This window comes from Microcaecilia unicolor, chromosome 1 (genome assembly GCF_901765095.1).
Source record: "Microcaecilia unicolor chromosome 1, aMicUni1.1, whole genome shotgun sequence".
In the NCBI taxonomy this organism is placed as follows: Eukaryota; Metazoa; Chordata; class Amphibia; order Gymnophiona; family Siphonopidae; genus Microcaecilia; species Microcaecilia unicolor.
In genome coordinates, this window is record NC_044031.1 from 305931629 (window position 1) to 305950064 (window position 18436).

The window sequence follows — 18436 nt, forward strand, 5'->3', positions numbered from 1 at the left end:
TTGCCAGTCTGAAAGTCTCGGGGACCAAACCCTTGGCCACTATCGAATTAAATAAGTTCAACAGTGGCGGGGATACCTGTTCTTGTAGCATTTTATAAAATGCCATGCTATATCCATCTGGCCCCGGTGTCTTATGGATGTCACTCTGCTGTAATGCCAACATTAACTCCCCCTCCTCAATAGGCGCATTGAGATATTTCTTCTGTGTAGCCGAGAGCATTGGGAGGTCCACATTGTCTAAAAACAACGTGCTGTCTGGTATTATCTCCTCGGGCTCCTTATACATTCTCTCATAATACTGCCGAAAGCTCTTCACTATATCTTGTTCAAGTCTAAGCCTATCTCCTTTTTGATTTTTTTATTTGTAGGATTCTACTTGTCCCTCTTTTCCCTTTGGCCATCCGGCCTAATAGCGTCCCCGCCTTGTTCCCGTACATAAATAGCTTATGTTTGTAATACCACTCCGCTTTCTGTGCCCTTTCTTGCAATAGTTCATTTACTTCTCTCTGGGACGTTAAGTATTTTAGCTTCTGGTCTTCCGTTTGAGTAGCCCCGTATTTCATTCGGTGTGTACGTACCTCCCTTTCCAAACGTAATATCTCTCTGTCCCTTCTCTTCCTCGTCCATGCTCTATATGCAATTATCTCTCCTCTCATAACCGCCTTTGCTGTTTCCCAGTATAACCCATGCTGCTCTATGTGCCCTTTGTTATGAGTTTCATGTTCCTTCCACGTTTCCTTTAATAGTTCCTGAAATTTTGCGTCCCTGTAGAGATCATATGGAAACTTCCACCCCCCTTGTCCTTTTTTGTCCCCTGCTATTTCCAATGTCACCCATATAAGGGAATGATGGGAAATCTCACCTGGTCCAATCTCCGCTTCCACAATTCTAGCAAAAAGGGGTTTGGAAATGAATATATAATCAATTTGGGATAAGGAGGAGTGAGCCCGAGATAGATGTGTGTAGTCTCTACACCCCGGATGTAACACCCTCCACACATCTACTAATTCCAAAGTATCACACAGAAACGGCAGGCCCCTTAAGTAGTGACCATGTCCTAAGCCCCCTGGGTTTGTCTTGTCTATTAAGGGGTCAAACACCATGTTGAAATCGCCTCCCAGCACCACATTCCTTCCCTGATATGGATTCAGTAGCGTCACTATCTCTTTGTGAAATTTTTTATCATATACTTTGGGTGCATATATATTGCAAAAAATGTAAGTGGTCCCTCCTACTTCCGCTTCTATCAGAACATATCTACCTTCTGCACTTCTTCTGCTCTTTTTTGTGACCACATGTAATCCCTTCCTAAATAATATCAACACTCCTGCTTTTTTATTGTTAGCTGGGGATCCCACCACAGTTCCCACCCAACCCTGTTGGAATTTGTCATGTTCCATCGAGGTCAGATACGTTTCCTGTAGGAATATAATGTCTGCTGCATGCCGCTGTAAAGCTTGTAATATTTTTTTCCGCTTTATGGGCGATGAGACCTCCCCTACATTCCATGATATCAATTTAACCTGCCCTATAACTCCAATTTAGGGTGCATCTCTGTTTGTTCTTTTTTCCTGTAATTGGAGAGCGTGCCTCCCAGCCCTTAGGCACCCCTCCTTTGGACCTTCGAGTCCTCCACTGTTCCCCTCCCCCCGCGCGCGAAGTATACAAAATAATATTATGAGAAACAGAATGAAAATAACAAAGAAATCCCAACTCCCACCCCCCCCCCCGTCCCCTCCCTTCCCCTCGCTAGTCTATTAAACATTGTTCTCACTAGAGAACTAGTCACATCCTTGCCCTGCCCCCTCCCCCTGCAGCCTCTGTTGTTTTTTATGAACACTCACAACCCACCTTTCTCTGGTCCCCAAGCCCCTATTACCTCTTCCTCCCTTTGTCATGCTTAAATAACCCTTCCACATTCAACTTGCCTTCCAAGACACCCTCCCTGCTCCCATACTGTCTCATTAGCAGTTTTGAGAGTGTGTTTAACTTTAATTCCCCACTTCTTATTTATTTTAAATACCATGTAATTCAATGTCTCAATTCAACATGCTCAAGTCTCTGCTTCTGTAGTATGTCACTAACTCCACTCCTCCATCTCCTGGAACCTTGAAAATCCTGTCAGCAATGTGAAAGCCTCTCCTCATCTGTTAACGTGACACCGTTTCCCTATTCTTCTCTGTGCCTCCATTATTCTGCTGGGCAAACTGCAGCGCCTCCGTTGGGGTGGTGAAAAAATGGACTTGACCTTCATGATGGATTCTCAATCGTGCCGGATAGAGCAATGCAAAACGAATTCTTTTGTTATGCAGCTCCGTACATGCTCCTGCAAACTGCTTGCGTTGTGCTGCTACTGCTGCCGAAAAGTCTTGAAAGCACAGCACACTCTGCCGTTCATAGCACACCTTGCCCATGGATCTCCAGGCTCTCAAAATCTCTTGTTTGTGAGTATAATCTAAGATTTCACAGATTACTACTCGGGGACGCTGTGCTTCTGATCTCTGTTGACCCAGGCGGTGTGCCCGTTCAATTCTTAAGTTATTCTCCAGGGCTTTAAGTTTTAACACCTTCGGCAGCCATGCTTCTATTACTTCGCGCAGGTCCACTTCCCGGACTGTTTCGGGGATCCCCACCAACCTGAGGTTGTTTCTTCTCGTCCTGTTTTCCAAGTCCTCCATTTTTGTTTCTAATTGGGTGATCCTCCTCTGCCAGTCCTTAGTTTGGCCCTCCTGCTGTGGGTTGCGATCCTCTAGTTCAGACAGCCTTTGCTGAAATCCCGTCCTATCCGTTTTCAGTCCTTCTAATTTGCCGTCCATGGTGTCTAATTTTTCTGAGATCTTCTGCAATTTCACATCTACTGAGGCTTCTAGTAGTTGTGAGACCTCTGCTGCAATTTCAGCCGCCCAGACGGAGCTTACTGTTTCTCCCGAGGGGCCGGCGTCCGCCATCTTGCCGTCACCGACTCTCCCTCATGTTCCGTCTTTCCGCTGTGTTTTCGAGGTCATCTTTTTTATTTTCTTTGTTGCTGCTACCGATCTCTTGGCGTTATCTTCTCGTTTATCCTGTCACCTCTTACGAGTTGTTTAATCGCCAATTTGCGCTGCTAGGGGGGAGAAGTTATTTCGGGGCCTCAGAGCTCAGTCCTGCGGCGTCCTACCCCTCGCCTAGCATCACATGACTCTTGTCACCTTCTCTTAATATACCTTCAGTCACATAGGAATGCGGGGGTCTCCCAGCTGATTGATGATAAAACTACGCGCTTGAGGTGCTAGCACCTGTATATAGGTTTTCCAAGTAAGATAGAACTCTTTTGCCATTTAAACTTCAATTGTACCTCTCTCAATTCCATGAGCAATAAAGCGTGGAATCAATTACGCCACTGCCAATATGAGGGGGGGTTCTTGTTTAACCCAGTTGACCAATATACATTTTTTAAAGGACCCTACATTTTAAAAAGAGCAAAATAGATGTAAGTAAATAAATAAAAGGCCAAGCAGAATAGCAACGAGAACTTTCCTGCCTCTTTGAATGTCTTGCCTAAATGTTCGGAGTATGTTTGCATGCTTGAATTCAGCACTGGTTCTTCAATGTATGCAAATATATACCGTGCATGCTTATTGCAAATATGTGAGAAACCAGACCTGTTGAAATGTTTGGAACTGGCTTGGGAAATACTGCACTGGTAAATGTGACAGCACTTACAACAGCCTGACATAACACCGTCCAAAAAGAAAAAGGAGAGGAAAACCTGGAGCATCCATAGGTCGTCTTTGTGCATTTTTCAGCTACTTAAGAAGGGAATCTAAAAACATTGGACTATCCCACAGAAATATTTTAATCCTTACAGAGCAAATACAGCTTTTCTTTTTAAACAATCTGCATAGTAAGATGACATTTTTTTTTTCTTGGCTGTTACTATAGTGGAGCTGTCTTTTGAATTCTGACATGCCTTATCTTGCAAAAGTTGATGAACTGGTAGTTCTGGAACTCTGCCCTCTTGTTAGCATAGGTTATTAATCTGCCCATAACTGATGGTGATTTCTACTTTTTGAAAGAGTGAAGAATCGATTCACTTCTACCCGTTCTACAACGCTCAGGATTTTATAGACCTCCATCATATCCCCCCTCAGCTGTCTCTCTCCCAAGCCAAAGAGCCCTAACCTCTGTAGCTCTTTCCCATTTAGTACCTCCCAAAATCATTTTAGCAGGTATATTCTGTAGTACCTTTAGCTAGGCTAGTTGTCTTCCTGGTAAACCCAATGATACCATGTGAACAATAACCCAGTGTAAACACAACAGCTTGAACCTCTGTCAGGTAGTTTTTTGCTAAATAAGCACATATATGGTGCATCTGTGACAGGCTGTTTAGGGGCTCCCTCCCCACCCCCCACAAGCATATGTGGATTTCCATATTTATTTTCATTTGGCTTGCATGTTTTTCAGTAGTAGCTCAAGGTGAATTACATTCAGATACACTGGGTATTTTGGCTTACAATTTAAGGGGCCCTGTCACTAAAGTGCGGTAAAATCTGGGCTTTAGTGCATTCTAATGCAGGACTTTCCCGTGTGCTAATCCAGCTTTATTATGGCACTTTGAAGAACGTTTTTGCAGGTCATACACTAATGTTCTCATTAGTCGGGAACATCTGCCGCCTCCTATTTAGGAAGTGCCAAGTGCTCCTGCATTGTCTGTGTTATCCAGGTAGTGCATTCTGATTAGTGTGTGCTAGCTGGATATCACAAGAATGCCCATTTCTCATTCCTGTTATGCCCTTTCCCAAAAATGTTTCTAACAAATCAGTAATATGGGGGTTACCATGCACAAACGGGCAAAATTCCACAAAGCACTTTGAACACATTCTGCAGTAGCCTATGTTACATATGTAGTAGCATATGTTAAGGGTTTAACACACTTTAGTAAAAGGGCCCCTAAGTTTGTACCCGAGGCAACAGAGGGTTAAGTAACTTGCCCAAAATGAGAAGGAATAGCAGTGTGGTACTCTTACCACTGGGCCACTCCTTCACGCCCAATAAATTCATTTTACTACTTAATGGTATTTGGTCACGGTCTGTGGTTGGATTTTGTACAGGTTTTATCTTTCTTTTCTGTCATCCATAAATCTTTGGTTGTCTCTGGATTTAATTTTAAACCATGTTGGCTCATCCTTATGTAAAAGCACTTTATCCATAAACAGAAACGTATCTGATAGGGATTTCTTTTCTGGGAAGCCTAGAATTACATCATCTGCCATAGGAAAGATGAAGAAAAAGAACCATAGACTTGATGACTTCACTCAGGGATTATAAATAAAGATTAAACAGTATTGGCAATGGCATGGGAAGCTAAGATGCAGTGTGATTACATGTGCCAGTGAGAGCTCTCTTACCCTGGGCATGTGTTTATGCTGCTTCTGCAATCTGATGTGGCTTTGGGACGGGGAAGATCTAGTCAATGCTCTCTGAACCAGGTGTGGTCCCAGCATTGAAGCTGACCATGCTGGAGGTCTTGTAAGCTCCCACAGGCCTCAAAGTGATTTTCCCGTTCGGCTGCACTAGCAGATATTGTGTCTGGCGGCAGTGTTGAATGGGTTTTCCCCAAGCTCCATCAAGAGAGTGACCCCACGGCAGTAAAGAACAGCAGTGTTTGACTGAAGATGGGAGCTTGCTTTCTTCACTGCTGTTGGAGAGTTGTTTCCTGACAGTTTCTTTCCCCTTCACCAGGATAGCTCGGAAGGATGAAGGATAATTTTTGTAGCAAACTGAGTTGAAATGCCCCTGTGGAGAAGGATGCCTTCAGGTTTGTAGTGCAGGAATTAGAGAAACCAGCCATTGTGGCATTGGAGTCACTTTTGGATACCAGTGAAGGTCTAGACTTCTCTCTTGAGAATGTCTTGCAAGTTTGTGGGAGATATAACAGTTGTTTATGAGACTGCTACCCTACCGGCTCAAGTGTTCGATCATCACCCTACCAAGGTAGTGATGAAATAAGATGACTGAGCTTAAACATAGTAGGGCTTAGTGAGAGAAGTATTATCTAAATCAGAGTGTGGAATACTTAGGAAACCAGACAAAGAGGAATGACTTTCAGGTTTTTAAATTTCCCAAAGTCCCCACTGGTGTCTCACAGGTTCATATGATATTAAGGCATCTACTTAGTTTTGCCATCAGAATGTCTACTGCTGATAGTGAGCGCTCAATATTTATCTATTAGGAGACAGACTGGATCTTTGAATCCTCAGTAGGAGGCATCTCTCTGAAGCTCACAGATGTTTTGGAGTCCTCTTTAGAAGTTGTCACACAAAGATCTGCCTTGGTAGTGACTTTGTCTTGGACCCAGACGTTGTTTATGTCTTTATTTATATTTCAATGCTATGAGCAGGCTGTTTGATTTCAAAAGTTCATATATTTCCAGACTATACAAAAGAGTCATCAGGAATTCTGTTCCAAAGTGGAATAGTAGCGCAGCTGCCAAGACCGAATAGGTGCATTTTTGGATGTCTCCCATTGGTGTCTTGTTATAAAATCAGGCCCTTTTATTTACAGTCTAGAAAAATTGAAAAGCAATGGCATGACAGACAGAACGTGTGTATAATCTGAAATGCACATTATTTTCAGCAGCATTCAGACCCATCTCGAGGTGACATTTTTCCCAAATGGCCAATGTTTGAATGATGTCAGTGTCACAGAGATGTATGCTTTCCCATTTTATTCCATGAAATAGATGTACCATAACCAAAATTCTGGTACTATATGGAGAGGGAGAAACCATACGTGTATCTTGACATTTTTGTTAACCATACTTTAAAAATAAACAGGCCTTTTTTTTTTTTTTTTTGCTGATATTCTCCTATGAATTTCCTTTGTGCTTTTATTCAGCCTTCCTTTTTCTTGTACTTCCTTTCATGACTCTCTGAAGTCAATGTAAAACATTTGGGTGACTATCTTATCTATTCTTATATGTTCCACCTCCACTTGCCCCCTTTGCTGTTCAAGATATTTTAATTGATACTGTGTTGACATTGTAAGTTCCATACTATGAATATGTACTACTCTTTGAATGGTCTCTTGCCTATGTCTGAATTATATTTGCTGTACGCTGCCTTGGATACATTTCTTCAAAAAAGGCGGTAAATAAATCCAAATAAGTTTTGGATTTAATTTACACTTTTTCAGTAGTAACACAGTAAATGACGGCAGATTAAGGCCTGCACGGTCCGTCCAGTCTGCCCAACAAGGTGGTTAGAGCCGCGCCTGCCACTCTGTGTGGGGGCCCAGTCACCCATGCTTAAAAAACGCTGGTTGTCAAGTCCTCCAGTATGCCAACCATATCGGCAGGGTTATACCCACAAGTATTACAATTTATACCCAAGTATTACTGACAGTATTCAACTTAGTCAAGATGTCTTTCCCTCCCCCCTGAGCTGCACAACACCCTCACTCGCAGCATGTGACAATAAAGTGATCTAAAACACTGGCGTTGCCGAGGCTTCACCTGTCTTTTGCCATTTGCAGACATATACTGTAAAAGTCTGTCCGGCGTTGACCTTGGATCTCTCAGTGCTGGCGTTCTGAATCTTTTTTCAGTCTTTTTGCCATTTGCAGGACACAGACTGTAGAAGTCCGTCCGGCATCGACCTCAGTTCCCAGTACTCTTGCCCAAGATAACACCTCAATATCCATGTTGTTTTTCTATCCTCTCTATTTAGGCATCCCCTGTGTCTGTCCCACAACATTTTGAATTCGCTCACCATTTTTGACTCTACCACCACCTCTCCTGGAAAGGCATTCCAAGCATCTACTACCCTCTCTGTTACTCCTTAGTCTACCTCCCTGCAACTTCCATTCAGGTCCTCTAGTTCTGCCACCCCTAAAAGTCTCTGGGGTTTGTTACAAATTTGAATATTAATACCTTTCAAGTACTTAGATGTGAATTAGCTCAAGATGAACCCAGGAGGTTTGAGTTTTGTACCTGAGGCAATGGTAGGTTAAGTGACTTGTCCAAGATCATAAGGAGCAGAAGGGGTTTGAAGTGGCCTTCACTTGTTGTCAGCCCAGTGCTCTAACTACTAGCTATTCCACTTTCCTTTGAGCAAGTGACTCCTGTATCTGACTAGCTGCTACAGTGCCAAACTGTTAGCCAGTTTGGCACAGTAGCAGGATTCCAGGGGTGATCTGGGAAATTACAGACCAGTAAGCCTGAAGTCAGTGCCAGCATAGGCGCCCCGTTTAAGAGGCTTGGGGAGGCTAAGCCTCCCCACATGGGTGTAGTTTGGGGGGTTTGGGGGGGGCGAGCGAGTGCTACTCTTACCTGCATCATCGGGATAAATTCCTGCCCAAGGAAAAGCAGTGTGCACCAGTTAATCCGCGGAGCCTTGCATTCATGCACTTTGCATGGCTCCTCCTCTCTCTGCTGCCACCCGCCGACCTTAGTCCCACCCCCTCTAGCGTGGTGTGTGCATCAGAGAGAGGAACTTTGGAAGGCTAAGTGCTTTGAAAATATGCCTAACTGTGTATGGAAACTAAGAAGGAAAAGAGACAACTTTCCCAGACAATCATTCCAGATAATGGTACAATCAATGATACTATCACACTTAAGACTACTGCAGTGCAGCATACATAGGATGTAAGGAAAGCACACTAAAATCATTACAAACCATCCAAAATATTTAAAAAGTTGAAATATGAAAGAGCTACTCCACTACTCGAAGAACTACACTGGCTGCCAATAAAGGCTAGACTACTTTTCAAAGCCAGCACCCTCATTTTCAAGATACTGTTCAGAATGGGACCTGAATGCATGCAGGACATGATAGAACTATCTCCAAGAAACAGCCCAGAAACCAGAAGTTACCTACGTCTCCACTTACCCAACGCAGAAACACAACGTACAAAACCATCTACACAGCAGGATTTAGCTACATACTACTACTAATCATTTCTATAGCGCTGCTAGACGTACGCAGCGCTGCACACATTATATGCAGGTACTTTTTCTGTCCCTAGAGGGCTCACAATAGTTTTTCGTACCTAGGGCAATGGAGGGTTAAGTGACTTGCCTAAGGTCACAAAGACCTGTAGTGGGAATTGAACCCAGTTCCCCAGGATCAGTCTGCACTAACCACTAGGCTACTCCTCCAAATGGTGGAAGTCAATACCAAAAGCCATAAGAAGTACCACTATCTACAGTTCAAAAAAAGAGCTGAAAACCTACCTCTTAAAAAAAAAAATTCTACAACTTACCCACACAATCTACTGATGACATCCCCATGCAATAAATGTGAAACACCAGAGTAATATCACTTAAATGTAAACTGTAAGCTACTTTGAACCGAAACCTGTTTTTTGGATAACAGTGAGATACAAGAATGCATAAATAAATATCCTCCAACAACAACCAGCCCCCCCCCCCCTTCAGGGCTGTTTCAAGGACCTGCCCCTCGCTATTTAATATAGCGCCAGCTCAGCTCCTCTGATCATGTCAGACAGATTATCTCCTGCTTGATTTAAGCTCTGCCTAAGATAAGTACATGTTGAAGAAGATCTATAAAGTTATACTTCAACTGCATTTGAATTAATATTAACTTAATGAAGCGATGAAGATAACATTTGAAAGAGTAAAGCACTGTTGGTAAATTGGTGTTTGAACCCTTGGAGAACCAGTGACGAGGTGGGTGCTCTAAATCCTTGCATTTTAAATACTCTCTATATGCAAGGAGCACCGCTGAGGTTTTCGGGGTTCTAGTAAATTTCTAGTGGGAAAACTTTGAATTGAAGATTGATTGAGTGTTCCCACTTAAGGTTTAGCTGTACAGTCAGTATTTTACGAAGTTACCCCATGTGTTAAATGACTAAAACTCGCATACTTTTATGTAGCCTAGGTGCAGGCATGTTTAGGGCTGGGTTTTATATGTTGCAAGAGCAGGGTCTCAATTTATGCATGTTATATGTATGGAGATGTTAACACTTGATCCTGAACAGGCTTAAATGTCCATGGCTTCATTTTAATAGTGATATTTATTTAAAAATGTATATGCCACATGATCTACCATTCTCAGTGGCTCACATCAAAGCATTCAAAATGCATAATTACATAAAACAAATAATACATAAACAATAAATATAAAACAAAATTAAGAACACACTTAAAAGCAATAAAACATACATCAAAATCATCTTTCCATAGACACATCTGCAGCTTCATTGGGGCAATTTTATAAAGACTCAGAGACGCCTACGTGCTTCTATAAACAAGCAGCTTCTTTCCCTCCTTCTATAAAATCACCCTCAGTCAGCAATAGTAAATTTACAGGTTCTATTGTGACGGCAACTGCTGCTGTTATCTGTTTAGGCCTGAATATTGCTATTATCTTGACTTTTTGGGTGCTGTTCTTGTATTTGCCCTCCTGCTGCCCCTTTACTGGATGGATGGCATTGTGATGATTATGGCTAACTAGCCCTGCCCGGTGCATCCTTATGCTGCCATTTTGGCTTAGAAACATAATTTCTTGGGCAGTCTATCAAATTTTTAATAAACTTGAAATATTTAGTGCCCCTTTTACAAAGGTGCGCTATCATTTTTACTGCTTGCTAAAAATTAGCATGTGCTAACCATGTAGATGCCCATAGTAATATTATGGGCATTTTCATGGTTAGCAACAGCTAAAAATGCTAGCATACCTTTGTAAAATACCCCCTTAATGCAGTATGTGGTAGGGGTTTTCTCCTGTGTTAACACTCTTGCTGAAACCATTCTGCATTTTTATCCTGTGGTAAAACACTTTTAAAAACCTGCGTACCCAATCAGGAAGCCTCCTAAATTGGCCCCCTAGTCAATTGCACACAGGAAGAGAGTTTGAAATGCTCATATGCTTTCCCTGTTTATTTCTGTTCAGTATCTGCTCCCTCTCTCACATTCTTTCTCCTTTGTGTTTGTGTGTGTTTCCTTGTACTCAGGATATGTTCTATACCCCTCTCTTCCCACAGGTGATGAAAGTGAAGCTGCAACCCCCTTCTGGCACAGAACTTCCAGCATTCAACCCCATCGTACCTCCCACAGCGATCACACAAGTGCTGCTGCTCGCCAATCCACAGAAGGTAACTAGTTTGTTTTTTTTTCATTTCCACGCCCCTTTGTCAGGTCAAGTTGAACTTCTCTAAACTTCCCTTGTCCATCCCCAATTTGGTAAGCCTTTTTCTTCCTGGATGCTTCACGCCTCGACCCTCCCATTCCAGGGCTGGCCATGAAAAGTATGGGGATGTGCACAAGGCAAGACACTTTTGTTTTCAGGTCATTTGAGCTTTTCACATTCCTTTAAGTTCTAACACATTTTAATTTGTAGGTTAGTATATTAAATTTTATGGCCGGAGATAAGTGGGTAAGGGATGTTTCTACCTGGTTATCTTCCACTGATCATGTGATCCCTGAATTTCAGCAGCGTCCAGTAGCACTACCCGTTTAAGTCTGGGGAGACTGCTGACACTATCCAGTTACTGCAGGGGTGGTTCAAAGGCAGCGTCAGGATGGAGCTGGGAGTTACCTGGGCACTGCCAGTATTCAGCAGTGGTTAGTGGTACTCAGCAAAAAGGCTGCCCTGAGGTAATCAGATAGCTATCCAGATACTGTTGCTGAATATTAGTGGTGCCAGGATAATTCCTGCCATGCTGAGTGCCTTGAATATTCAGTGCCAGGAGCCGGCACTGAATATCCAAGTCTAATTTAGCCAGTGACAGCATTTGAAGAAATGCTGACCTCCACCAGTCGAATATTGCTCTTCTTTCTTTGCAGTAAATTTATGGAATCGAGTGATCCAAATATGCACTAATCAGTGTACATCCCACGTTCTTTGTTATATGTAATACTTCTTTCTTGCTCTGCCAGTGCCTGCTGCCCCATGGAAGTGGTCCTCAATTCATTCCTTGGGGCACGCCCAGCCAGTCATATTTGCATGCACTGTGTCCTTAGTATGCAAATCTATCTCTTGAAAACCTGAGTGGCTGGGTGTGCCCTGAGGACTGGATTCAGAACCATTGCCCTGTTAAACCTGCCCGTGGAGCCCCATGCTCCTCAGGTGGTTCCTGTAAGGAGCAGAGGGCGTATAGGAGGGTGGACTGCCGAGGAATGCTTGCAGCTATAAGCAAGTTTTTGTTAATTGTGTTGCATGCAAGTTACCAAAACATATATTCACTTGTGGTATGTGTTCAAACCCTGCAGGCTTTTACAATAGCAAGGTCATAGTATATATATATTTTTTGTTTGTTTTTAAACTCATCAATTCCTCTGTCCTTCCTGCTGAAGAAAGTAGACAGGATGTATGTGTCATGTGTTGGTGTGTTAGTCACAGTTGATCTGAGGGCTACCCGCTTGTTCTCCTCTTAGCCCTTTGCCTCACACTGTCTCTGTCCCTTGCAGGAAAAGGTGAGGCTCCGGTACAAGCTGACCTTCACAATGGGTGGCCAGACCTACGATGAAATCGGTGATGTAGACCAGTTCCCCCCTGCTGATTCTTGGGGACATCTTTGACATTCACTGTGGACATGGCAGACTGTGCTTAGGATTCAGAACAATTGCTCAGCTCTCTACCCTGAATCCAAGGCCTCCACCACAGCATAAGTCTTGGGTTCCTGCATGGCGAGAGGCAGCTGAAAAAATGGAACAGTAGGAAGGAAGATGAAGGGGAGAGGAAGGTCCTTTTCTAGATAAGGATGTGTGTTTCTCTGATTCCCCCACCTGCATCTCAGGGTGTGAGGGTTGCATTGTCAGCTTCAGCTATGATCTGCACCTTCTCTTTTTCTCTAGCGTCTTGAACTGCCATTATCCCTACCTTCTTCTCATTGGTTTAATAATGGATAGATTCTGTCCCCCATAGCTCCCCCCTCCTCACCAACCCCAAATAAAACCACACCCATTGTTCCATAATTCTGGAGTAACCTGTTACTGCTGTTAGTTCCTTCTGGAAAGGTGGGGCCGGGGGCTGAATTTCGGGAGGGAGGAGTCTAGATCTAGAAACCTGGACCAGTGTTTTGCTTCTCACAAGGTTCCACACCTCCATGCGCCACTAACACAGTGCCTCACAACTGAGTTCTGGCTGCTGGACACCAGGTTACCAGAGCACTTCCTGCTGTGTTTATGGCTGAGAGTGATGTTCAGCGATCCTGTTTTTTTTTGGGGGGGGAGGGGAGTTGGTAAATATTTCTGAGTCATTACTCCTCATCCTAGGCCTCCCTATTGCCATTTTTTGGACATTAAAGGAATACATGTGAGGGTGGTTACTCTAAACTGTGTTCTAATAAATGAATCACCCTTTTTCTTTACACATACTTCACACTTCTAGGAAAGGGGCGGAAGGGTAAGGGCACATCCTGGGTACTTTCCTGTTGACCTTTTTTTCACCAGCAGTCACTTAATCACCTCTGTCCAAAAGGGAAAATTGCTCCCCTGCTACCGTGTCCTCTATCCACATTTGTCCATTGCCCCTTGGTCCTCTTGTACCCCTTTCCCCCTCCACTCTGGCACACTGTGTGATCCCAGCCAATCCATGGAAGCAGAAAGTCTAGTAGGGTCATGCCCTTGTATCTGATATCAAAGAGATCAGGTTTCATGAGCATCTGCACTGAGTGTCTATTGGTGGGGAGAAATTCGTTCCTCCTCTCTTTTTTTTTTTTTTGTGAACTGCTTGATACTTAGTTTCTTTTGTAATTAGTAAAGAATAAATTAAGTAAGAGCTTGTGGCTTTAACTGCCATCGCTGGGTTTATCTTCCTGTGTGGATAGGCAGTTGACTGAAAGAAACATTCTTGTATTTACTCCTTCACTGCAAAAATGAAACATTCCCATAATGCAACTGGGAGCAACAGTCGGGTTTCTTTTCTGCTCATCTCTTTATTTCATGTTTTTGTTCTTGAGGAGCGCCAAGGGACTTCAGTTTGTAAAAAGCTCTTTCTGCTCGGGTCTGCTTAAAATCAGGGAAACTGCTGTGCTGTTTATCATCCATCCAAGTGGTCAAGATGAACCATGCCCCCCTTTCTGCTTACATATAAAATAGATACAGGCATGAGAAAAGCTTTGTACAAAAAGAGGACCTTGCATGAGACCAATGAAGGAAAGCAGAAAAAGGTGAGATTGAGAAACAAGAGTAGAGTGTTGTGACCTTAAACAAAAATGCCAGCCTTGTGTCCTCTGCACTGTTCAGTATGCACACAGTATCTGGCGGTGTGAAGTAGGTGCAGGAACCAATTCCTGCTTTGCACATCTCCATATTAATCCATCCATCTTTGTGATGATCTTAGAACTTGTGGAGTCGATCCTTTCTATTCTGGCCAAGATGGTCAGTTCTGCAATTATGATGTTGCCCTGTACATATGTTTCTAAATGCCACAGTAGTCATTTTGGGGGGCGGGGGGCTTTTTTTATATTTTTATTTTTAGCAGCACCCGGTTGGGTTCCAGTAGCAGCTGCATAACCCATGATAGCCCATATCTCATCTGCTGCATGTCATGATTTTGTTTCTTATGCTACCCATGGAGCAGGCTCCTCATGCCTTGGGGATGACTGGGACATAGAGGTTTCCAGTTCTAGCCCTATTTAGCTTTCCAGGGATTAGATGCTGCTTTAGTGACCTGCCTTCAAGACAGTGCAGTGTTAATGCAGGTTAGTCTGGCAGGGGGTGCTGTAGATCCTCTAAATGCTGGGGATTATAATTCTGCGAGCTCAGAATTAGCTGGCTTTAGCACACTTTGCTGTGTTTGCAGAAGTGCTAATGATAGGATCCTTTCATGTTCTGACACCCAGAATGAGGCAGCTTCAGTTTATCTGCTCCTAGAACATAACTGGAAAACAAAGTTCCAAAAGTATCTCCCCCCCCTCCCCCCCACTTAATTTACTTGAAATTAAAAATTAGAGTCTGTATGCCACTCCTACACCAAATTCCTCGTATTCCCCTGAGAGGGTTTGTGTGCACTCTGCAGATGGGTAGAGAATTATACAGCTAAAGCACTGCAAAGAATTTTGCCACTCCATCGTAGTCCTTGGCCCCACCACCAGAAGCATCAGACATGGAAAAGCATATATAATATATCTGATTTTTAGTTTATGCATTTCAAGTATGTGTATGGAGTTTCCTGGCTGCCTCTGTAGGAAATTGGCTCCTTCAAGATGTATAGCATAGATCCTCTTGGAGAACTCCTGCTCCTGTTTACCAGCAGGTGCATGCCTGTTTAAATCGTGCCCAGGGGAGTTAGGCATTAGAACCTTTCCATCTGGGACAGCTGCTTGTCAGCAAGCTGTATGGTAGTAATCAGTGGCGTAGCCACAGGTGGGCCTCGGCCCACCCAGTTAGGGCTCAGGCCCACCCAACAGTAGCACACATTTAGCTTGGCCAGACTTCCCCTTGATGGTAACAAAAACACTTCTCTCTACGATAGTTTTCAGCACATGCTTGCTGCAGAATGCCAAGGTGCAGAGAAACATTTTTCCACCAGCTGAGATTTTTTTGGTGTTGAGGGGAGAACATTTGGTGCCCACCCAAAATCTGCTGTCTGGCTACGCCCCTGGTAGTAATCTGGCAGCTGTAACTGAATAAAGAAAGTGTTTAAAAAAAAAAAAAAAAAGTGTCTGAGCTTTTAGGCAGACATCCTTTTCATGGAGGAGCACCTTTGTGTGAGTACAGTAAGTAGAAGGGGCTAGGAAAGGACAGGTTTGCTAAATGGGGAATTAGAGGGCATCCTATCATAAATTTATAGCGTTCCCTCTGCTGTGCAAAGTGTGAGCCTTTTGGGAGCTTATAGAGGACAGATGCCTTTAAGATTTTGTCTTTAAGATTGATTCCACTGTGTCTTATATAGAAAATATATTTTTATTTCCTTTCTTTTCTTTCTGATTTTTTTGGGTGGGGGGGCGGGAGGGTGCGATTTGTGAGTTGTTTGCTGTCTAATCACCGATCTCTTTGTCCTTGGACACTGTGTGTATATATTTTCAATGCAAATTATGTAAATGTGGGAAATTCAGAGTAGCACAATGTATGTATTACTATATTTATGGGGGAATAAATCTCTTCTTTCAAACCTTCCCTCTTTGGCACTATTTTGGGGAGTCATGCATCCAACTCCAACCCAAGGAGAAGCTGAAGCCCTGAAAATCTTCTACACTGCTATTTGAAACCAGAGTTTAAACATTTTGCTTCTTGCTGAATCACAGAACAGAGAGCATTTGGGGAAGTATACACACACCACGTGAGATCATTTGAACTCGAGACAAAAGAGGAAGAGGTTAAAAACCAAAATTGTATATTTTACAATGGGAGCCATTCTAAGCTTATGTACAGCACAAGCTGGTAGTATGAGTGAACCAAGATGTAGATTATAGGAAATGGGAAGGGGTTGGGGGGGGGGGGGGGGGAGGATTAAGAAATTTTACAGAATTACCAAGCAGTGTGTGTACACCTACTGGAAGCAGAACCAAGAGCTGGTACATCCTATGCAGTTCAATGGTGGAAATCAAATAAGAAATCAAGGACAGCTGATGAAAGTACAAAATGGGCAATCTTTGCTACCCACTGGCAATTTAAATATATATATGCAAAATGAGTGTTGCTATGCAAAGCTAATAAAACCAAATCTTAACAAGCTAAGTATGATTTCCAGTGTAAGATAGAAGTGGTTTTTATTTGCATTACTGCTCCACATAGGGATTGACTATTGTTTATTTTTGTATACTGGATTTTATAAAACAGTCTTTGTTGGACTTCTTCACACATTATTCAGTGAAATGTTTTGCAGCGCAGAAAGTTGAACCGTGTGGAGGGGCTTAATCGAACGGGGCGCCCAAGTTTTCCTGAGGACGTCCTCACAGGACGGCCCCATGAAGGGGTGGGGAAACCTGTATTATCAAAACAAGATGGACGTCTATCTTTCGTTTCGATAATATGGTCGGGAACGCACAAATCTCAACATTTAGGTCGACCTTAGAGATGGTCGTCCCTGATTTTCGCCAATAATGTAAACCGAGGACGCCCATCTCAGAAACGACCAAATCCAAGCCATTTGGTCGTGGGAGGAGCCAGCATTCGTAGTGCACTGGTCCCCCTGACATGCCAGGACACCAACCAGGCACCCTAGGGGGCACTGCAGTGGATTTCCAAAATTGCTCCCAGGTGCTGAGCTCCCTTACCTTGTGTGCTGAGCCCCCCAAAACCCACTACCCACAACTGTACACCACTACCATAGCCCTTACGGGTGAAGGGGGCACCTAGATATGGGTACAGTGGGTTTCTGGTGGGTTTTGGCGGGCTCACATTTACCACCACAAGTGTAACAGGTGGGGGGATGGGCCTGGGTCCGCCTGCCTGAAGTGCACTGCAGTACCCACTAAAACTGCTCCAGGGACCTGCATACTGCTATCATGGAGCTGGGTGTGATATTTGAGGCTGGCATAGAGGCTGGAAAAAAAAAAATATATATTTTTTTTAGAGTGGGAGGGGGTTAGTGACCACTGGGGAAGTAAGGGGAGGTCATCCCCAATTCCCTCCGATGGTCATCTGGTCATTTAGGGCACATTTTGTGGCTTGGTCGTAAAAAAAAAAAAAAGGACCAAGTAAAGTCATCCAAGTGTTCATCAGGGACGCCCTATTTTTTTCCATTATCGGCCAAGGACGTCCATGTGTTAAGCACTACTACTACTACTTAACATTTCTAGAGCGCTACTAGGGTTACGCAGCGCTGTACAATTTAACAGTCCCGCCTTCGCTATGCTTCCGACATGCCTCCATGAACTTTGGTCACCCCCGCGATGGAAAGCAGTTGAGGACGCCCAAAATCGGCTTTCAGTTATGCCAATTTTGGCGACCCTGTGAGAAGGACGCCCATCTCCTGATTTGGGTCGAAAGATGGGCGCCCTTCTCTTTCAAAAATAAGCCTGATAGTGATGTTGCATTATCTGTTACAGGACAGGATACAACAGCAACACACATGGTGAAGTCAAAGCTGATGGTGCCGATTGGCCCTTATCGCATAGCTCAGAAGTCTCTGCTCTGATTTGAACCACTCAAGTTAATTATAGTCCCAAATTGGGCATCAACAAAGGGACGAGCAGGATTGTGTGGCTGTTGTATCCTGCTGTCTATGGAGAATAGCTGTTACAGGTATGCAACATTACTTTCTCCATGGATAAGCAGGGCGAACAATAGCCACAGACATGGAGATTGATCAGCTGAGGGTTGCTTGATGGTATTTGTAAACCTGCAACCGGATTCAATAAGAAGGAGGAGGCAAGTTGAAGCTATTCAACTGTAGCAGAATTTATTACAGCATTAGCAAATGAACAATCAGCAAATAAAGGTTGATCAATACAATAATGTTTTGCAAACGTGGAGTGAGGACCTTTTTCTGCTTGGCAAATGTCTGTAATTGAGACAGAAGAATATAAATGTGCCAGCATTGTAGAC

The 18436-nt window shown here is 43.5% G+C and overlaps 1 protein-coding gene across 3 annotated transcripts in view; it reads left to right on the forward strand.

Moving 5' to 3' along the window:
• GGA1 (golgi associated, gamma adaptin ear containing, ARF binding protein 1) overlaps positions 1-15365 on the forward strand; it is a 145981-nt gene extending 130616 nt beyond the window's left edge. For all 3 annotated transcript variants that reach the window (XM_030207875.1, XM_030207865.1, XM_030207884.1), the window contains 2 exons: positions 10984-11094; positions 12410-15365. In XM_030207875.1, the coding sequence (XP_030063735.1) occupies positions 10984-11094; positions 12410-12520 (222 nt within the window). In that variant the 3' untranslated portion in view covers positions 12521-15365. The remainder of the gene's footprint in view (positions 1-10983; positions 11095-12409) is intronic.
• Positions 15366-18436: the final 3071 nt, after the last annotated feature.